The sequence below is a fragment of the Phytophthora sojae genome (assembly GCF_000149755.1).
Source record: "Phytophthora sojae unplaced genomic scaffold PHYSOscaffold_2, whole genome shotgun sequence".
In the NCBI taxonomy this organism is placed as follows: Eukaryota; Oomycota; class Peronosporomycetes; order Peronosporales; family Peronosporaceae; genus Phytophthora; species Phytophthora sojae.
In genome coordinates, this window is record NW_009258116.1 from 4,708,681 (window position 1) to 4,729,996 (window position 21,316).

The 21,316-nt window shown below is 53.6% G+C and overlaps 5 protein-coding genes across 5 annotated transcripts; 3 read left to right on the forward strand and 2 right to left on the reverse strand.

The window, feature by feature from the left end:
- Positions 1–70: 70 nt before the first annotated feature.
- PHYSODRAFT_483958 (hypothetical protein) lies at positions 71–5,626 on the reverse strand (the record flags this gene model as incomplete). The annotated part of the gene is made up of 6 exons (XM_009521241.1): positions 71–432; positions 489–1,272; positions 1,315–3,972; positions 4,046–4,123; positions 4,207–4,239; positions 4,325–5,626. The coding sequence occupies 6 exons, from the start codon at positions 5,624–5,626 to the stop codon at positions 71–73; spliced, it is 5,217 nt and encodes a 1,738-aa protein (XP_009519536.1).
- Positions 5,627–5,785: 159 nt separating this feature from the next.
- On the forward strand, positions 5,786–12,298 carry PHYSODRAFT_541828 (hypothetical protein; the record flags this gene model as incomplete). Its single annotated transcript, XM_009521242.1, has 2 exons — positions 5,786–12,052; positions 12,128–12,298. 2 exons carry the CDS (start codon positions 5,786–5,788, stop codon positions 12,185–12,187), a joined length of 6,327 nt encoding a protein of 2,108 aa, XP_009519537.1. The 3' UTR covers positions 12,188–12,298.
- Positions 12,299–13,078: 780 nt separating this feature from the next.
- PHYSODRAFT_349881 (hypothetical protein) lies at positions 13,079–15,225 on the forward strand (the record flags this gene model as incomplete). Its single annotated transcript, XM_009521243.1, has 13 exons — positions 13,079–13,168; positions 13,252–13,283; positions 13,351–13,441; positions 13,531–13,633; positions 13,710–13,863; positions 13,941–14,006; positions 14,087–14,188; positions 14,262–14,369; positions 14,455–14,522; positions 14,608–14,752; positions 14,819–14,893; positions 14,971–15,111; positions 15,205–15,225. The coding sequence occupies exons 1-13, from the start codon at positions 13,111–13,113 to the stop codon at positions 15,223–15,225; spliced, it is 1,164 nt and encodes a 387-aa protein (XP_009519538.1). The 5' UTR covers positions 13,079–13,110.
- Positions 15,226–16,705: 1,480 nt separating this feature from the next.
- On the forward strand, positions 16,706–18,102 carry PHYSODRAFT_353936 (hypothetical protein). The gene is made up of 2 exons (XM_009521244.1): positions 16,706–16,940; positions 17,030–18,102. Exons 1-2 carry the CDS (start codon positions 16,823–16,825, stop codon positions 18,034–18,036), a joined length of 1,125 nt encoding a protein of 374 aa, XP_009519539.1. The 5' UTR covers positions 16,706–16,822; the 3' UTR covers positions 18,037–18,102.
- Positions 18,103–18,162: 60 nt separating this feature from the next.
- PHYSODRAFT_482732 (hypothetical protein) lies at positions 18,163–21,304 on the reverse strand (the record flags this gene model as incomplete). The annotated part of the gene is made up of 9 exons (XM_009521245.1): positions 18,163–18,252; positions 18,339–18,456; positions 18,526–19,027; positions 19,101–19,381; positions 19,637–20,226; positions 20,295–20,363; positions 20,439–20,769; positions 20,850–20,944; positions 21,023–21,304. 9 exons carry the CDS (start codon positions 21,302–21,304, stop codon positions 18,163–18,165), a joined length of 2,358 nt encoding a protein of 785 aa, XP_009519540.1.
- Between the last annotated feature and the right edge of the window lie 12 nt (positions 21,305–21,316).

Below are 21,316 nucleotides of genomic sequence, written 5' to 3' on the forward strand. Positions count from 1 at the left end.
AGTTAACTGGAGAGCGATCGGCTAAGGTTAACACGAAATACAGTGTATTGGCTCTATTCGATGCTTCACCTCAGCTTTCGTAATGAACTAAGGGAGTATACGCAGCATCATACCAATCACGGGTGGTGTGCAGGCCGCGCCAACCGCGCAGTGGCCGCTCGCTGGCGTATTGCGCGATGCAACGTAGCGCCACCTCCTTCTCGAGATATTTGATGAGCACACCGCCGACTGCCACCAAGAGGATTTCGTCGTGAATGTACGCCAAGAATGCCAGCCCACAGATAAAGGCTACAACTTGGTTCATGATCGAACTGGTATTCCACACGGCGAACAACTTGCCGCAAAAGATACTCTTCCTCGTGACAAATACCAATCCAAGTAGTGGTGAGCCAACAATCGCTGCAGGTAGGATACCTAACACAGACCATAGAGCTGTCTGGACTCGACAGAATGACAGACAAAACACAAACGCACACCATTAGAATCACCAAAAGGGTATATCTTCGATTGCTTCAAAGTACGTACCCGAGAGCAGCCCGAGTCCTGAGCAGTTGGATCGCGAATTTGTACACAATAATACTCCACCATGATCCAAAAGGCAACACCCATGTCGGCGATTAGCAGCAGCACCATAGTCACAGAAAGCAACCAGCGAACAGGAAGCTCAGGTCGCGGCAGATTTCGCAAGCGGAAAAGAGGGTACACAGGCTGCCAAAGCACCATCAGCCACCGTTTCGCTGTATCATTTGTGCACACAAACTCTAGCAGTGCCCTCGCGCGGCGTGCGTTGGAGCCACTCAAAGGCTTCTTGAGTGGCGTCAGACTGTCACTGTCATCGCTTAAGTCGTCGCCGTAGTTTCCAAACGATTGACGCTCAGGCTGTGCAAACAGCGCCTCCATTCTAATTTGCGAGTATCGGAAGTCGGCGGATCTAGGATCAGTTTCGGCCTTTACCTTGTCATTCATTTCAGATGCCAACTCCACGGGTGGGTCTGGCGCACTGTCACGCACATCACGCAGTGTTGCTGGTGAAGCTTCTGGTGAGTTCAATCGGGATACTAGGAAAGCCAGCTTGAATGCCTCTTGCGGGTACAATGCGAATGTCGTATCCACACTTTCGACTGTGAATGACTCGAAGCAACTCTCATTCCCGTCAGCTGCAACTGCGTCACCAACTGAAAACGTCCCAAACGCCACAGCAAACCCGTCCTTTACGTGCTTCTCGTTGAAAGTATCTACAAGCGCAATAATGTCACGAGAAACCTCGGCCGCCTCGTGCACACGCCGAACGGTCGATGAAGGCTGAGGTAAAACGCGCAGCTTTTGGTTGATGTCAGCCACAAAATCAATCCAAAAGTTGTGCTCCAATAGTTCCAAACGCGAAGGTATAGCCCGCAGGATGATGTCGTTCGTATCGAGATGATATGGTCTGAAAAATGATCCACTCCCGCCAACAACGAGCACCAAATCCTCGTGACTTACTGCTTGCATTGCAGCTAAGTTCGAGGACGATGAAGAATTGGACTGCGATATCAGCACGTCAAAGTATCCAAGAGAAAAGTCGGAGCTGAAGCCAACTTTTAGCTGTGTACCGTGCACCCGAAAGTTCATATCACGAAAGAAACGCCCGCCGTAGTGAACGATATACTTGGAAAGCTCCACCACACGATGCAATTGGCGACGGCGCATGAAAAGGGTGCTCACGGGAGGCATCGTGACAAGCAGCAAGCGGTAGATCCATGCTTCCCAGCCTGCCGGGTCCCAATCCACCAATTTGTTGCATGTCGAAGCAAAACTTGCGTACGTGCCTTCCTCGACGATGTCGCGCAAACTCGCAGGCAGAAAATACGGGTTCAGTCGCCACGCACTCTTAAGATGGTTGTCTCCGGCAAGATATAATCGCGCAACATGAGCAATTAAATCTTGGTCGGTGAGCCGAGGCGTTAGTGTCCGCGTTAACGTTTCCAGTGAGAGCTCGTCGCGAAGCCTTTGTGCTTTGTACTCAGCGTAACGACGCAGCTCGGACCTAGAGCTTCGATACGAAAGAAACCCCCAGCCACCGAAGATAAGCCCCATCATGCTAAATACCAAAATCACAAAGCCTATAGGCCCACCAATGGGCTTCACCAAGCGCTCGAAGGGTGTCAAACAATCCAGACCGTTGCGGCCTTTGAAGCAGGCGTAAGAACAGTTCCCGCGCATATTGAACTCTGAGTGAACAGGCTTAGTCTTGCAGGCAGCGCACACGGTAGCACCAGCTTTTACTGTGGTCTCCCCGATACCACAAATGGTGCAATTGCTACTACCGGATGACGTTGAAATAGTACCAACCGGGCAAGCAGAACATGCGCTGCTGCCAGGCAAGCCAGCAAATGCGCCTGGTGGACATAGCTCACACTTCTTCAGCCCCGTCTTCGCGCTAAATGATCCTAGCGGACATGGCTGGCACTCCTTCTTACCAAAATCCGGGTTAAAGTGACCGATAGGACAGGCATCGCAGGTTGCAGCGCCAGCATGGCTTGAACAAGTTCCGGGGTCACAAGGTGAACACTTCGAAAAGCGACCTGGACTGTGACTGCCCTCCGGGCACGGCAAGCAAAATACACCTCCGCGACCTGGACTGCAATTCGCCCCAACCATTACACCAGTGCCCCCATTCTCGCCCCCTGTGCTTTCACCACCGTCCACAGAAATGCGGCCTCCGTCTTCGATAAATTGTTCGCCGTTTCCTCCAGCTTTATCATCCAGATACGTGATTCGGATTATTCCTCCTCCGCCTCCTCCTCCAATTTTCCCGGCTTTTCCAGGAAGCAAGTTCGGATCCCAAATCGACGTTTGATTCGCTGTTTCGTCGACATTCGGGGACACTACAGGTGTCGATGCTGGTCCTCCGGATAAATCAATCGCGCCACCGCCTGAAATGTTAGCGATGAAAAGCGTTAATGCTCCACCTGATCCACCACCGCCACCCATGGACCCAACCCCTCCTTGTGCTAATATTGACGCAGTCTTAGCTACAACGAGATTCTTGGATCCGATGTAGATAATTCCGCCCCCATTGCCTCCAGTGATTTTATTTGGTGTATCCCCACTCGCTGCACCGCTTCCAGGCCAAATTGGCCACCCCATGTCGGCAGACGATGGTACGATCCAACTTGCTGATTGTTGGAGTCCAAGCTCTTTCGAAATGTCGTAGGTGGCACCACCTCCAGTGCTTCCAGGCAAAACGTTGCCACCTCGTCCACCATGACCAGCTCCACCGCTGGCTTCTCCCGATACTTCACTCTTTCCTGGCCCCACACCAGACCCGCACCCCAGCCACGAGCTGGAAATTGCACCCTCGATGGTCATATTGTTCCCGCTGCACAAAATAATGGATCCTGCGGAAATGTTCCCAATCGTCGCAACCTCGGAAGCGAATACACTGATAGAATACGGCTTGGCATCATCACTTATTCCATGTAGAGATTTGCAGGTAGCTGCATCAGCTTGATGCTTGATACCTTTGCACTCAAACACAGGACCACTGTTCACGTTGGCGACAAACACATTTGCTGCCGATATTGACAGCCTCAAAAAGGGAGTGTCAAACGGCATATCTAGGATGCCTGTACCATTGGCATCGATGCGGAACTTGACCTGGCCCATTTCAACAGTTTGCGGTCGAAGCTCGATGTCTTTCTTGCTAGTAAAGCTGATTACTGGAATATCATCGGGGCCGTCACCACCCGTTTGTTGGAAGGGCTTAGCCAAAGGCTGTAGAAAACCTTCAACCTTAGTTGAAGCACCCGTTTCGACTTTCACTTGCGCCCGAAACTTGAGTTCAGAAAACTTATCAATGGACAGCGCACCGCGAGCAGCCACTCCAAGCTCATGCACCATAGCCAACGCATTTGAAAACGATACGTCAGCGGCAATAAGATTTAAACCAAACAAGTCGCGCTCTTGTAGCGAAGACGGGCCCACATATCCCTGCCCAAATACAGCATTCAGCACGTCATGCACTATAATCAGGAGCAAAGTCCTCCCCGCATTTTGCGCCTACCTGAATAGTGATCTGCGCTGCCGATAGCTGAACAACCCGATCACGATCCAGAATATTGAGTTCTGAGCCGGAGTCGATCTGGCATACAGCACACAAACCAAGGTAGTATTAGCTTCACCGAGCTTTAGGATGGTTGGTTGGTAGTGCCTCCACAACATTACCACAATCGAACTCTCGATACCTCCAACGCTATCCTACAAAGCCCCACAGTAACAAAAAATCAACTCACCGTATCTTGCTTTAAGAAAGTAGCCCACGCTGATCAAGCAATGTACGTACCTTCAGCTGGATTACTGATGCGCAAACTGTTGCTCCCCCACTTACGAAAACATGTGCCAGGGATTCTGGGAGAAACCGAGCACCTCTTGACGTTTGCTCGAATATGGGAGTGCACCCGTAGATCTGGATTCGCTTCACCGGACCAGAGTGTGCTAGACGACCCCCTTTTATTAACAACGTGCTTAGGAGCGTCTTGCCGTCACCAGCGCGGTCCTGTTCTTCGCTACCGTCAAGCCCACCGTCTTCCTTGGTCGTATGCTGCAGCTTTAATATTGTCCCGTCACCTCCCAATTGACACCATCCAATCGCCGCGTTATTGTCTGAGCTAAAACCACCACCGTATGCCTCAACCCGAGATGGTCCCAACTCCTCCGCATTCATCGAATCAAACACAATTCGTCCACCTCCTCCACCGCCCCCTCCACCACCGTCACTAAAACCATCTCCATTGCGGACACTCGGTTGCCCACCATTAGCTTGCACCGTTGCATTGCCATGAATGCGTTTCGTTGCAACAATAAGAATGCTCCCGCCAGCACCAGCACTATCATAGCAGTCTGTACACGCATCTCCTCCATTTGTCAGCAGCGATCCATTGATCTCTACATTCTGTCCCGCCACCAATCTAATCCGTCCTCCTCCTCGGCTCTTGTCGTTGCCTCCTCCACTTCCATAACCCCTAAAGTTCGCCATATCCCCGGACACATCTCCCACAACTCTGAAAAAGTCATTAGGAGGCATGTCATCGCATTTCGAGCGGACTTCCGTGAGCGACGCGCCCCCTATGCCTCCGTAGCTGCCTCCCATCGAGTTCCACGAGTTGTAGCCGGGCCCGAATTTGAGCCCTCGCGCCGTAACATTTACAGCCGAGTGCTCATCCATAGTTACATTTGCTGCGTGGATCTCCACGGCGCTTGCCTGCAGCTGGCTGTTGCGCATGGACACGGTGGCGATGCTCGCGTTGAGCTGGAACGCCAGTTCTGCGTGGACGCCAGGCAGCGGCGACAGCTTGGAGCCGTCCAGCGTCACGTCCACGATCTCAAGCAGCTGAATTGTCTCCTGGGCGGGCACAGCCAGCTCGCAGGCCACGTAGTACTCGTTGAAGGAGCCGATGAAGTGGAGGCCCGAGCACTTGAATATGTCCTTGATGTTGGTCTTGCCGTCGACTCGATACGTCGTAGCCGGCGCCGTTCTATCCGCAAGACACACGAGGTTTTCGTGGTACGCGCATAGCAAGATGAAGACCAGCGCAAGCCACGTGACGGGGGCCTTGAGTCGCGAGGAGATCCGCAGCTTCCTCATCTTCCTCTGGTTCAAGCCGATCTGATGCAATGAGTGCGCAATCGTGTGTGACACACCATTTGGGAGTGATGGTCAGTCATTCACTTAAATACGACAGCTTTCGGCGCCAATGCAATCCCCCCAAAGCCCCCACAAGCCAACGGACTCCAAATTGCGACCATGAGCGAGAGCCTGTCGCTCGCGGACGCGCCGGCGCTGCGGTTCCGGCAGCTCCACCAGGACCTGCTGGCCTTCGCGGGACAGAGCATGACGGACGACGACGCGCCGCAGTTCATGGCGCAGCTGGTGGCGGCGGCGCCCGAGCTGCTGAAGCCGCTGACGCTCGCACCGCCCAGCGCCACGGAGCGCGCGGCCCTGCAGGCCAACACGGTGACCGTGGCCGGCAAGCACGTCGACGTGTCGCCGCTCATCCAGCAGGAGATTTGCAAGCTTAGCGACGAGTTTCGCGCCAGCGAGCAGACTTGCTTCGAGTTCTGGCTGCTGGCCAGCGAGCAGCAGCAGCGCGAGTGGGTGGAGCGCGCCGACCAGCTGCCGCCTGCCACCATCGCCGACTCGGTGCAGAGCGCGGCGCGCTACTTCCTCACGTCCGAGACGGAGTACAAGCTGCACCTGCTCAAGGAGCTGCTGCGCCTCCGGCTCGAGACGCGGCTGGACAAGCAACGCGCGCAGTTCATCGTGACGTTCACGAACAAGCTGCTGACAGAGGAGCTGCTGGCCAATCTCGTGGCGGCTTTTGATGGAGAGCTTACCCAGCTAGCACAGGTGCCCAGGATGGAGCAGAGCGTGAGCTACTGGCACACGCTTGTGGCGGACTGCCTGGTGTTCATTGTGTCGAGCACCTTGACGCTGGCCCACGAAGTACAGAAGCTCGCAGAGCTGTTAAAGTCGCTGTGCGGGCGGCTAAAAAATGTGGTGGCGAAGGTGTCGCCGCACATTGTGAACCTGTCGTCGTTCTCGCAGCTGTTCGAAGGCGGATCACTCGCTGGAACGTCGCCCGAGGGAGCAGTGAGACAGGTGTCTTGCATGCTGCAGACAATTACTGCGGTTCAGGTGGCGCTGTTCGTCGTGTTGCTGCAGAAAACGAGAAAAATGGATCGCGAGACAGGTGATATGGAGGTTGGAACCGCGCTTTGCCGACGGGAGCACGCCTCTGTGGTGAAGGAGCTCCACCGCATTTTTTTCGAGGAGGAGTGGGAGCAAAAGAGTTTTCAGAGTGTTGCGATGCTCGCATGGGCCGGTTTTCTTGCTGGCAACGGAGATGGCAACGATAACAGCAATGTCACTTTCGCGGAGGCGGACGAATCGACTCGCGTGGTCAAAAAGGCTATTGAGAACCGCGTCTTTCACACGCTGGTCGAGGTGCAGCTTAAATATCTGCCGGACCGGAAGCGCGACCTGCGGCTGTACAACATTTACGAACGTAACTTCGAGCTGCTGTTCTGTACTTATTCGTCCAAGATGATGATCGATGTGCCAACCGTCGCTGACAAGGCCGCCATCGCTGCGATGCAATCAGAAAGTGATGGCGAAGTGGCAGTCTGGACTGGAGATTGTCTCGAAAATATTATTGAGTTTGCAACGTCGCTATGCGCCCGCAACGCGGCGTTCTGTTGCTCATTTTGGCGTGGCACCAACGAGGAGTATGACTTTCACGGCAGCAATGGCAGTAGTACCGGAAGCAACGCGGGGGATGATCTCCAACAACCTGAAACGATGTCTAGCAGCGTTGATGGTGGCAGCTGTCACGACTTTTTGATCGCATGCCGCGACGCAGCTTTCAAAAACCCTGGGTGCCTGGCTGCTTACATGCGTCTAGTGGCAGCTGCTGCCAGCGGACCAGAGTGCGCCCAGCAGGCCTTCCACCACATCAAGCAGAACCCCCAGCAGCTTAGTTGGGATCAATTCTTTGCCGTGATGGCGAAGTACCAGCGACTTCTTACGGATGCTGAGAAGCCTGTTGGATACTCCCCGCTCATGCCTGGTGGCGTCGCGCAAGGGGTTGGTATCGATGGCAGCACTTTCAACAATGTGAGCAGCGCAGCTAATCCTGGCCCCCGATTTATCCGTCCGAAGGAGTTGGAGGCTCTCGAGACGATCCAGAAACTTATCCAGGAAGTGATTTCGGACCCCCAGCTGGCCCTGATTTTCTTTCACAATCATGATTGGTCCCCGATCCCGACTTTTGTGGCTTTCCTACAGTGTCGTATCCCAAGCTCGCTGAAGGGTGCTCTTATGAAGACACTGGCAGTATTCGCGCGGGTTCCGGATATTGCGCCATTTGTGTGGCGTCAAGTGGATGCGCTGCAGATTTTACGTACTACAGGAGACACGTTGGTCTACGGCAATCAGGATATCAGTTACGAACTTGAGCACTACGAATCATTGAGTAGAACGTACCCAGCAACACGTGGATTCGTCACGCTGCTCTATGAACTGTTTGAGAACCCACACGCCTGGAAATCGTTCGAGGGTGATGGTCGTGTTGCGGCTATCCAGTTCTACTTCGAGTTCTTGTTGGAGCACATTTTCTTGAAGTTTGACCTGCGGAAGTACGAGCGGGAGGAAGAAAAGTGGGCGCTTGTGAATGGCACGCTTGCCATTTTCAAGAAGATTCTTCGGAATGCGGATACTTCGACCACGGAGGGTAGTTTGTCCTATCAACTGCTGGCTCGGTTCTTGTCAAGCAACCCACTGTTGACAAAAGTGCTGTCTATTATCTCTGGAGACGGAGGCGTTGAGAATCTGGAGAGTACGTCGACGGACATGCACCTGGAACACTCATTCTTTTACTGCCTGGACATTGTTAAACGCGAGACGGAAGCCAAACACGGCTCACTGAACTTCGTCATTGACGTGTCGAAAAAACCTAGTGAAACGTATCTCACTAAAACTACGGCGGTTGCTGCCCTGCGTGAGCGGTGTGTGCAGCACGCACTCGAGATCGTGGTTTTGGTGTTGGAGAAAGACGTCCAATTCGTGAATATTGACCTTAACCGCCAGCTTTCCCACCGCTTGCAAGTCGAGATGATGCACACGATTCTGTGTCGCCACCGCTCTGATTTCGTGAACATTGTGAAGTATATCAAGTATTCAAAGTCGGCGCACATCCCGCACCTTTCTGCAGTTATTTTGCGACTGATTAGCGGGCGCATGAGCGGGACCGATCTTGTAGACCTGCTTATTGACAGCGGGGCGAGCGCAGACATAATGATTGGCTACATGAACCGTTTGCTGAACGTGTATGATGACGACGAGAATGAGCAAGGAGATAACGAGACTGAAGCTAGCGATGATCATGACGAGGCCGGATCGGACTCTCCCAGGAGGAGAAAATGCCAGGACAGCCGGATGCTCTCGTCCCCGTTTGAATTGTTTGCTCAAGATACATCTCCACCCTCTATTCGAGCCGCCATCCTTGATTTGCTGCTCGAAAATTTGAGCAAGCCGGCGCCTAATTTGGCGCATTTGCTGCTCGGCAATGTTAATCAGCATGGTGATTCGAAGACCGCCGCTGCCCCAACTTCGTACATGAAGACTGGTCTTGCTGCAGTGATTACCCTTGTGTCGAACGCGGACTTTGGCTTGGAGACGCCAGAATTAGCTGAACGTTGCTACCACGTTCTTCACTGCCTGATCACCCAGGAATTCTCATCGCCGAACACTATTGCGGCGCTTGAGAGTGTTCCGAGCGACTACTTTGCTTCTCAGATCCAGTTGTTCAGCCGCGTCTACCATGTGTCGAGGAGAAGGACTGCTGCTACAACCATCGCCGAGCTGAACATGCGTGGGTGGTTCTTCAAAACACTGGCGGTGTACTTGCATGTAGGGCTGCACAAGGAACCCCCGCACATGAAGCAGATTAACAAGCTGATGGGATACTTGCTATCCATCTCTGTGGGCTACCGAAATGAGCACCATGCTATCGCAAGGCAAGAGCAGATGCTGCTGTTGCAGCTACTCGATGAATGCTCATTCCACATTTCACCACCACCGGTGCCAACGAACCAGCAGGTGTTGGCTTTGGCTGAGCAGGTGACCGTGGCAGTAGAACAGGGATACTACAAGTGGCTCAAAATCGATATTGAGCGATTCTGCCAGGCTCTTCAGACGCTCGACTTGACGGCAACTGAGGACGGAATGGGTGACTACTACTCTTCATCGGCCAAGAGGTTCCGTGTAAACGGAGACGGCGCAAGCAGTACCAGCAGCCAGAACAGTGCTGAAGCAGCAGCCGAAAGGTTCATCCAGTGGGCTGTGCAGTGGAACATTTATTCGGAGCGAATCGCTGCTGAGAGTCACGCGTTGAACTCGCTGCGGGAGCTTATGGAGGTGATTGTGCTGGACTACCTAGCGCTTCCTCGTGAACAAGAAGGACTCGAAACGCCGGCTATGTGGCAGGGACTTGATTCTGTTGCATCCGCGGAAGTACGACTCGAGCTGATGAGCGGTATTGTCGCAGCTGTGCTGAGCAAACTGACCGAGAAGGCTAGTGCCTCGGCTCAGTTGTTTGAAATTGTGTCGCGGATTGCACTGATGCTCTTCTCACAGCTCAGCTACACTGATGATGCAAGCCAGCCCCTTGTGCTGCCGGAGAGCCGTCATCGCCAGAACTTGGGCTTCCTCGAGCTACTGTTCCGTTCCATCTACAGCAGCGCTGCGGCAACAGGAAACCCGTCAGCGGCGCGCAACTCCCGCACCCTGCTGTACTCATGCATTGTCCATGTGCTGCATGTGCTGCCCAGTCGTACTTCACAGGACTCAGCCTCGGCGAAATTCGGTTTGTCTGGCTCTGCACTCAGTCAGGAACAGCGTGTTCGGCATCTTCTCACTAACCAGGTTGTTGATCTGGTATGCCGGGACGCAAGCGATGGCGAAGACACTTTGGGTATGGCACTGGCGGTGTCTGCGCTCGAGTCTCTGGTTGCATTTGAAGACCACTCGTCGCTTGTATCAACTTTCCGCGAACGTGGCTACCTGCTGCACTTCATTGACATCTTCAAGAAGCTGAGCGAGATGGATGCAGCGGCATTTGAACGCGGCAATGGGAATGCAACTATGGTGAAAAGCAGCGTGCTTCCACCCGGAATGGATTCTACGACCATTGGCACAATGTATGAGTGCTTTTTGTCGCTTTTCGCCCGAGTTGCTGAGACGCAGGACGGAGCGGTTGCATTGCTAGAAGGTGGGCTGGTCCGTGTGCTTTCCGATGCGCGCAACCTGCCCACACACCGACCACAGTATTTTGTTCAGCAAAACAACGCACCGTCCTCTCTCGCATCTGTGGCAGCATTCCAGCGTGTCGAGGCTGTGTATTACCGCAAGTGGCTTCCGGTGGCTCGACTGTTGAGCGCATGCTGCGCTGCACTTCCCAAGAACCGCGCACTTACGAGCCAAGTTCTGTATTTCGTGAACAAGAATCGGAAGCTTTTCACGTCAGCATTGAAGCTATGTGCTGGTGGTCAGCAGTCACAGCCTACCTCAGTGAACCTGCTGCGCGAGTTGTCCTACGTGACGTTCGTCTTCCGCTACGTCATCCAGTTCCCTGACCTGTGCGAGCAAACGCTGGCAACCGCTAAGTGGGAGAAGATCTCGCAGTTGATTCTTCAGGTCTTCCTGTACTATAGCGCGGAGTTGGTGCCTCCCAGCGACGATATCGATGGGATGAGCGACAATAACGGAGCTTCATGGTGGAGCAATAACCCGACGGAGGAGCAGCGTAACGCGACTATCCAGCGGTTTTCGTGTGTGGATTGTGAAGATAAAATCTTGGAAAAGTGTGACGCTGCGGCGGTGAAGTCCAGTGGCAGTGCAAGCTTGCTGCACATGTCCCTCCTTGATGAGGAGAAACTATACGCCTCTCGTATGATTCTGTGTAATGCGGTGGCTTTCTGCGCAAGCCGTATGACGCTTGCGGTTGGTGGGAGCAAGGAAGGCCGTGCCGCTCCACTGTTGTCCATCACGAACAAGGCCCAACAACAGAACAGGAACCAGTTCCCGTCCATGTCATCGGTGGACCCGCGCGCATTTGCAGCAGCCACTGATCCGTTGTGGACGCTTGCGCCGTCGATCAACGAGTTTACTGCGCGTTTCGATTCGACAGTCTTCGCTCTCGAGACGAGCAAGCAGCTTGTGGACGCACTTGCAGCTGTCAAAAATGAATCTGACTCGGCTCGCTCAATTTCAGTTTCCTCCGTGTCATCCTCGCAGCAGCGCGCTCTTCGTCGGCGTGAGCACCAGTGCGAGACCACGCCTCTGGAGAGTGTACTGGAGTACCACGCCGACAGTGTGTCGTTTGTAGTGGAGAACATGCTCGTCGTGCTGTTGCTGCACTTCGCGCACTACCTGGGCCACCCCGAAGCGGCATCAAGCACGGGCGCCGTCCAGCACACACTCGGCAAAGTGCTTGCCATCGTCAGTGACATTGAGGTACGTGCTTCATTATGTCGTTGTCTATGTATATTGTGCTTCTCTGCTAACATTTTACGTTGTTTGTCCTTGCAGAGCAACCCATTCATCCACGCTATCGCTAGAAGACTGCGCGAGTTGGCGTCCAGCAGTTAGTTGCCGATCAAAATCCATTTTCGGGCCACATCAGAGTCAACATACAAACTTTTGACTTATATACACTAACCGCTTCCGATGTAGGGACCATCGTAAGCATTTCCGCCCCCCTCCACTCGCATCCATCTGTGTTTTATTCAGTCTCTGTAGTGCGTGGAGTTCGCCTTTGTATGCAAGGCATTGAAACGATGATCGCTACAATCACAGCTTTCCGTAAAAAATACCGCAACTGCTTCATTTCATGTTTATTCGCTCCAACTCGGAGGTGATGGCTTGCTTGCTACGGTACATCTCGTAGCTCTCCCTATTTACACATCCAAGTTCAGTGATCGTACTTAAAGGATCCTGGCGGTGAAGCAATTGAAAATACCCAGCTTGTTTGCGTGTGCGGTGATCATGACACGCGTATTTTAGACTAGACCCACACCTCGAGGTGGGTTAGTTGTAATTACGCTTGGGCCTTCCCTACAAACTAAACTAAGCTCACACGAAGCGTTGTGAATCACAACTTGTGATGCGAAATTCAGAGCTTCTTCGGGACTTTACTTGTTAGGATGATGAACTTCAGCTCGCGCCTTGCCATACCAAGTTCACAAAAAAAATCAAAATCGGCTAGCCGATAAAGACGTACGTAACTACACGTACAAAATTTCATTCACACTATTTTCCACATCAGTAGCGACTGCATGTTAACAAGCAAAACTCAGCATGCGTTTATCGGCCTAGCCAAGCCCTCGGACCTTGCAGTGCTTGAAGAGCGAGCCTGGATGGAAGTGGTCGACTGGCAAATGTACCGGTTCTATAAAACCTCATGCTAATCAATTCCCCGAGGTTTTTCGACATGCTAGCGGATACCTTGACCGCGTGGCGGGTCACAATCGAGCTGCCAACTCATCGAGCGGATAAAGACACGCAGGAGCGAAATGTGGCGCAAGGTCGGCGTTCTGGCGCTGCTGGCAATGGCGTTGGCGTTCGTGCACGGTGAGGAGCCCCTCCCCTTGCAGCGGCATCGAGTGCAGCGCTCTCCTGCGTGCTAACGGCGTGTGTGTTTTACGTGCCATCAGCCCAAGAGCAGGACGAGTTCGACGTCGTGGAGGTGAGTGGCAATGCCAACAATGGTTCTCTATTGGAGCGAGTTGCTGACGTGTTGCGGCGCCGTTTAGACGCAGGAGCGCGCGGCCCCGACGCCTGTGCACGCGCTGCCGCCCCGGGACTTCGCTACGCTGGCCAAGCAGTTCATCCCGTTCCAGAACCGTGCGTCTACAATGGCAATTGGCAATGGGGGAGTTGATTTCTGGTTTATTGACATTGCGGTACGACTTTGGGTGTTTTTCCGGCTGCAGCGGACTACTTTGCGATCGAGGCGGCCAGCTGGAGCTTTGGCATCCTGTTCCTGGTGCTGTACTTCGTTGGCAAGGCGCAGAACCGCCGCATTGCTGACAAGTGGTACGGGCAGTTTTTGCGTTGGCGAGGAGACTGTGTTGCTGGATGAGGTGCTGATGCGTGTTGCGACGATGACCAGGCTGGAGGAAGCGGAGCCAGTGCTGCGCACCCAGTTCTCGTACACGGGATCATCTGTGCAGAACGGCATGGGCCTCATTGAGGAGAGCCGCAGCAACTTCAAGTACTTCTGCACGGGCCGCCGCTTCCTGACGCGCTTTGTCGCCGACCTGGAGGTACTGTTTTGGCTTGCGTGCGATTGAAAGCTAGGGTGTTGCGCGCTGACTTGGTTTGTTTGGTGTTGCGATTGCAGTTGAAGTCTCACCACGACCTCATCTCGCGCATTTACCGCATCATCGTGCCGACGTCGGATTACTTGGTACGGTTTTGCTGCATGCACAGGCGAACGTGATGTCATGATACTTACTTGCGACGTGTTGAATGCACTATTCTGATTAGACTATCGATGTCGGCCTGCACGGCGAGGACGTGGACCCGTTCATTCTTGGAATCAGCAAGAAGCTGGGATTCACGGCGTTGACCAAGCTTTTCCCTGAGCTGGTAAGCTGCAGTCTTTTCGTTTGTTGAACAACCCACATGCCTAACCATCTAAACGTCTTTGCTGTGCTATTAGCTTGAGCACGCGAAGCAAGTCCCGGTGAAGGAGGTGCCCGAGTCGATGTGGGTTGCTACGGATTGCACGGAGATCCCCAAGACTGCGCTGACGCACTCTCTCCAGGCGGTACGGTTCTCGATTTCTTGATTCCTAAAAATTTGCATGAGTGGACATCGCTTAATGTATCGGATGCTATTCCTCCTTGCTGCAGTCTATCAACGAGCTAGAGGACTTCCTCGAGTACATTGTGATCACGGACATGAACAGGCAGCTAATTGTGTAAGTATTTTTGGTTATTGCACAGTCTAAGCTCATTCTAGGCGCTCCTATGCGACTTAACGACTAATGCTTTCCTGTATCGTAGGGGCATGCCCAAGACGCAGAAGCATGTGCTGCGTATCCGTTTCAAGCTCTCGGTTGGCTCAAAGAAGCTGGACGTGCCGAAGGCGCTTCAGCTCGTATTCGCCCTGGTTGATGGTGCCGGAGCCACCATCAAGCTGTCGCCGAATGTACGTTCTCAGTTGCTTGCGTTGGGGTCCGTAACATTCACTAACGATGTGTTTCATTTTGAACAGGCTAAGCACAGCGCTACCAAGAGGCGTCTGAAGATCAAGCAGGCCGCCGAGGCGCTTGCCTCTGCCAAGGAGGACGTAAGTCCCATTATTTCGCATTTGCTTCTAGATTGCCTTCCTAATTTGGTCCATTCTTTTCACTTCCCCGTGCGCAGGAGATCGCTCGTCGCCAGGCTGAGCTGAACGAGAAGAAACACAAGGAGTACTCGTCTCTTTCGTACGAAGAGCAGCAGAAGATTGACGCGAAGAACGAGAAGAGGGCCACTCGCAAGCGCTTCAACCGCAAGGCAAGTCGGGTGTTGTGGTTGTCATTTTGGCTACGGGATTGGGGTAAAGTACTAACGGCATTTGGTTGTTTGATGGTGTAGAAATAAGCGCTTGCACGATAGGATGGTGCGCGCAGAAAGTGAGAGATCATGTGCAGCTTAGTGAACGAGCCTGTCAGCTTAGCTTTAGACGTTTTCGGCAGGTATCAATGGCGAAGAGAATGCAAAAGAAACTTTGTTACTACGCTCTACCCCTTTTGAACTTAATTTGGCGCTAACTCATACAGTAAGGCAACAGCAGAACGCCACCAGACCATCTCGTCTCGAATCACATGGCATGACAACTTCAACTTCGGCAACTAGTTGACAATCACTCTTGTTCAAATCCACGCACCTCCGTGTTTTAAAGTCCCCGTACCTGGACGTTGAGCTTATCTAGCGGTGGGGATGCTTTGGCGCATACATGAATGTTCCAACTACTCGGTGTACGATCCACCCTTATTCGCGATACGGTTTGCGACCAGAGCGACGCAACGTCATGGATTCGCGCAGGAGATACGTCCAGTGTAGAATCAACCAATCAGCGCCCACTTGCTTACGGGGCAAACTAAAACTCCTAATCGGCAAGATGGAGAGTGAACTGAAGGAAGAAACAAAACACCAACTAATACTACACGTAGTACTGTATTCAACAACTCCAGCGTTGCGTCCGCGCTACGTCACACAAGTTAGGTCTGTAGAACCACTCACGCTTGTGAGCAAATTGAACCTCTCTTCCCGCCTCCAGTGCGTCGAGCGATCAGAGGAGCCTCATAAGCCACAGGGGACAAGTCAATTTACGGCGAAGACCTGGAGTAAGTCTCCACCGCAGCTTCATGGTAGCAAGCAGTTTGAAGTGCTTTCTTACATTTCCCAAATTTCCCAAATTTCCCTCCCTCGCCCAATCATAAGTCTCCGTTTCCCCTACTTATCAGAAACCATCGCAACTTCGACCCGGGTCTGCTGGGCCAAAAGTGCAACAAAAACCGAGCGACGAAGGAAGAAGCGCATGAGCTGAGCTCCGTCATTCCGCAAGAAGCCTCGGCCGCGTCAAGCAAAGGCCCCTCCCCTTCCCAGCCTCAGCACCCAGCAGCCACGTTCGTCGCCTACGCGCGTGTGTGTATCTCTATCTGCCCCCCCCCTCTCTCTCTCTTTCTCTGTAGGTCTCTCCTCCATGGTACATGCAGCTTTGAACCAGGAGAAGAGTCTTCTCCTGACGGCTTTTCTCTGCTGTGTGTTGTCGTTGCCTGTGCTTGCCTCGCTCCGCGCGCTCGCCAACCAACCAGCCAGCCAGCCAGCAGCGTCCGCCCGCTGCCTTTGACTCCCCCCACAAGCACTCCCAGCGCACAAGTGAGACCTTAGAGACGCGCCCAAGATGGAGCTGAGTCTGCCGCTCGTGCGCGTGCCTCTTGAGGGGGCCAGCAGGAGCTTCCGCCTGTACCACAAGCAGCTGACGCGCGAGCTGGCGCAGGCCACGGCGCAGATCGAGGCGCTGGACGACGGCGACGCGCAGCAGCCCGGCCACCGCATGGATGTGGAGGCCGCCATCGGCAAGCTGGCCGAGCTGGCCGCGAAGCTCAAGCAACTCAAGCACAGCGCCAAGAGCAGCGCGCTCGAGCAGCAGCGCGACCTCGAGAGCTGCGCCACGCGAGCGCAGTACTTGGAGGCGTTGGAGGCGGCAAAGATCGGAGGTGACCCCTCGATGCCGAGCCACCAGGAGGGGACGAATCGAGAAGAGGAAATTAATGATAGACTCATCGCCGACTATTTGCTTCGGCAAGGGTTCCTGGAAAGCGCCAAGATTGTGGAAGATACCAAAGGTAAGGTGGTTCACTGAGAGGCTGAGAATGTACTGGTGATGATATTTTTTTAAACTGGTTTTATTTGCTCTTTGTTGTCGCACTGCTAGACGTCGGCCATTTGGTGGATCATGAGCTGCACGTGGAATGCCAAGCTGTGCTGAAGAACCTTCGGGCGCACCAAACGGCCAAGGCGATCTCGTGGTGCTCGCAGAATGGCTCGCGGCTTCGACGACTGCAGTCTCAGCTGGAATTCCACCTTCGGCTGCAGGATTTCGTTGAGTTTGTGCGCGCGCGCAAGCCGCTAGAGGCTGTTCAGTACGCGCGCACGTACTTGACGCCGCTAGCTATGCAGCCGGAAAAGCAGGATCTTCGTGATACTGCAATAGGCGAGGTTCAGATTGCCATGGCTACGTTGGCGTTTGAGTCACCGGAAAAGTGCGGCATTGAGGCGTATGAAAAGGTGTTTTCGATGGATCGGTGGCTCGCACTGGAAGAGATGTTCCTCAAGACTTTCAACGACGTCTACGGGATGCACGACCCGCCGTCACTCTGTATCGCGCTCCACGCTGGACTGTCCACGCTGAATACACGAGCGTGCCATCTCACACGAGACGCTAATCTGAAGGCGAAGCTTGCTCGCAGTGGAACCCGAGGCAAACGGCCGCGTCGAGAAGGTGACGAAAGTACTGGTGCAGGCGCTGATGACGACGAAGACAGCGGCAACGAAAGCGATGAGATGTGGTTCAAGCCAAGCAGCAATGAAGATGGCGCCGACAGATCCAGCCAACGGAACACCAATTGTGCCGGTGGCAAGAGGCGAAAGCACAGCCACACCGACTCAACGGTACCAATTTGTCCTGCATGCAGCGAGGTCGGCAGCCAATTGTGCTCAGGTCTTCCGTTTGCGTACCATCCACACTCGCGACTGGTCTGCCGCGTAACACAGAGCGTCATGGACGAGCACAACCCGCCCCTGGTACTCCCGAATGGCCGTGTGTATAGCAAGCGAGGCATCGAGCTCCTCACACAAGGCAGCACCGACGGCATGATCAAATGCGTGGACACCCACGACGTGTTCTCACCAACCGACGTCAAGCCTGTCTACATTCTTTAGGACCAGCTCCAGATACAGCGGGCGTGTACTGTATACTCGTTCATGTGACTAATACACTCGTGAAGCAAAACATTGCGTTGATCCTTCGCTATGCACAAAATGCTTTCGATACGCTCTTTCGAACTTCTATGCCGTGGTGGACGAAGTTGCAGCCAAAACTCGAGGTGCAAACGCGCCCGAGTGCTGCAAGTTCTCAGTTACAGTTTGCATGAAGTCCTATATCATCATCACCACGTAGCATTTCTCGTCAGTGTAATTCGCTTCCAAGTGCCTTATCGTAACCAGAATTCTACATGCCGTACCTGAGCCACCTTTTCGTTAGACTTCTTCACTCCTTCTGCGAGTAGCACGAGGTACATGGCTTCGTCCACTCGCGAGATGTGATACGTTGTCTTCTGCCGCCGCTCCGCGTGCATGAACCTACAGCAGGCAACGAGTATATAAGTACGAAGTCATAAGGAATACTGCTCTCAGGATGCGGAGACTTACACAGGCCGAACGGAGTCGAGCGAAGAACGGTTATCCATGATGAGACTAACGATGTTCGGCCAGTGATCCAGCGGGAGTGTCGAGCCTTCAGGATAACAAAACACTGCTGGCCAGCTGCGAAGCCCCCATAGCTCCGAGAAGTCATTCTGCTCCTCGTTCTCCTCGCGGTCAACACGCATAAACAACGCGTGATTCGTCTGCTGATCCAGCGACCGCCGACGTCCATTTGCTGGCGACGCGCCTCCCCCTCTAGAAGATGCAGGCGAATGAGTGCGGCTGCTTCTGCCCGACGTATCTGCAGAGCCTGCAGAAGCGATGGCCTTCTGTTTGGCTTCCTGCTCCTCCTTGTCGTCTTGCTTCTCTTGATCCGTGCGCGTGTACAGCGCGTTGCTTGAGCCTGGACACCGGTATCCGTTCTCATAGTAGTGAGCGCCCTTGTTCTCGAGTGCTTGTGTTTCAAGAATTAGCATGACACGAAGCTTGCTTCCATCCCCTCGACTTGCTACAAACCAAGAAGCACATCAAGTAAACCCATTAGCTAAGTAAACGACTCAATACACGCTGCACCTTCCTACCTTTGGACAGCAGAACATCCATCAGTTGAAGATACGAAATCCCCAGTGGTGTTTTGATAAAGCGCGAGAGCTCGAGTGACAGGTAGTCTGTCTTCTTCTCGAAAGGTTCGAGCCAGCGGTGAAAGTAGAGCGTGAATTTCGCCACAAGCGAGCGGTAGAAACGCTTGGACCACTGGAAAACTGGCAGTGCAAAACCATCGTCACGCTCTTGTTTCTTCATGGAAGACGCCATCATTTCGGCCGCCACTGGATTAGTACTTCCGCCAATCATGCCTCCGCCGCTTGCATTGCCTTGACTCGCCCCCAACGAGCCAACGCCAACACCCCCACTGCCTCCAGTACCATTTTCTCCTCCACCCAAGATGGCTTGCTCAAGCGTGTTGGTCGGTACGGAGGAGTTCACTCCACCCGAGCTGATGTAAGGATCCCCTGGCTTTTGAACAAGCCCACGTCGAATTGGAAGAGCTGAAGTCAGCCCGCTTCGCAGCAAACTGCTGTGAGAAAATAGTCGCCTGAAGGTGCTGTGCGTCTCCGACGCTGGACTGGAGCAGCTGTTCAGCGAGACACCCGACTGGTGCCTTTCAAGCAAGGACATCTCGTCGGCGATGTCGTAGGAGGTATCACCCACGTTTGTAAAACGCCCTCCACGATAAGATACCAGGGACTCAACCAGCGATGAAGGAGCGGCACCTGGGGTGGCACTGTTTGGACCGTACGAGTCTCCGCTCATACTTGAATTCAACAAGGGCCCACGTGCATAGGACGACGTGGACTGGTGACTCGTGTTGGAGTAGATTGACTCCGAAGTAACGCCGTAGTTATCGTCCGACTCGTCCAGGAGTAAGCCCTCTTCATCACCACCAGCACCACAGTCGACACCAGTGCCTTCAAAAAGCGGGTAGTCCGACACAGCATCAATATGATCACTCCAGGAGCGAAGCTGGACCTTGAGTCGGTGTAATGCCACGATTGAGCGGGTGAAATCGTATTCCGCCACGCGAATTTCACACTGAATAGCTGCGTGCACCGTACTGAGCTCCTCGATGGCTGATTGCTTTAACGTCTCCAGAAGCGGGTGGTCGAAAGTGTCGAATCGTAGTAGCAAGGTTTCCAGTCGTTTCAGAATCTGCATGTTATCAAGTGAGTAAACCACCCCAAAGCCGCAGGCAAATATATTGTAGGGCTCTCACGTACACTATGATAGTCACGAGGAACCGTTGAAAGCGCGAGACCACGGTAAATCTGTATCATCGGAACACGAAGCTGCATTGAACGCCAACAGGGAAATAAGGAGTCATACTATCAACACGACTCGTAGACAGATCTCGGTCTACGTACCGAAAAGAACTCGGCACCCTGCTCCAGTAGCTCCACATAGTAGCTCATATCGCCGCACATCGCAATCTCCATCATGAGCATGGGGTCAGAGGCATAATCGCCACTGTCACCGCTATCATCCTCCCCGGCATGAGTCCCATTAACACCTGCATTGCTATTCCCAATGACACTCGGGGTCGGCGTATGCACGGAAAAGTGTCTGCTCTGCCGCTCTACAATCGGTTTGAGCTCATCCGCCAAGTGACTCATAAGCACAACCAGTTTCCCATACAACTGCTCGATCGTGTCGGTCTGCACCAGCTCCGCCTCCACGTACTTCATCAAATGATACCTATTGGAACAAAGCCAAACAACCAGAAGTTAAAAAACAAACACAACCAACACACTCTTATCCCCCGTTACCCAACGTACGTGCTCTCACAGGATGCACCGAGTTTCAGCATGACTTTGAAGGCTTCCCAGCTCTTCCATTGTGTCTCCTCTTCATCCTCCAGTATCAGCAGTGCCTGCAACACAACAACACACCGTCAACAACCTCATCGCTAGCACCGTATTTCCCATCATTTTACGACTAAAACCTCTACCTTTTGGTACTGGTATTTCTCCAGCAAGTCAAAGAACGTGGGCAAGTAGCGCGTGAAGAGGCGGCCGATGGCGTCGTCCAGCGTGGTAGAGGAGGCGGAGGAGACCACCGAGTGCGGGGACGCGGCCAGCGGGTACAGCGGTGAGAGGCTCGAGAAGCTGGGCGTTAGCGCCACGGGACTCGCCCCGGCAGACAGGTACCGTCGCGGGGGCAGGGCCTGCGCCCGGAACGGCTGCTCGCTGCGCACCGCCTTCAGCCGGTCCGCTGCTCGTGCGCTGCGCATTGACACTGTATC

Bases quoted from the DNA above. Each gene is read 5' to 3' on its own strand.
- PHYSODRAFT_353936 (XM_009521244.1), top strand. From the start codon at position 16,823: ATGCCGAGCCACCAGGAGGGGACGAATCGAGAAGAGGAAATTAATGAT. The intron at 16,941-17,029 runs GTAAGGTGGTTC...TCGCACTGCTAG, and splicing joins GATTGTGGAAGATACCAAAG to ACGTCGGCCATTTGGTGGAT.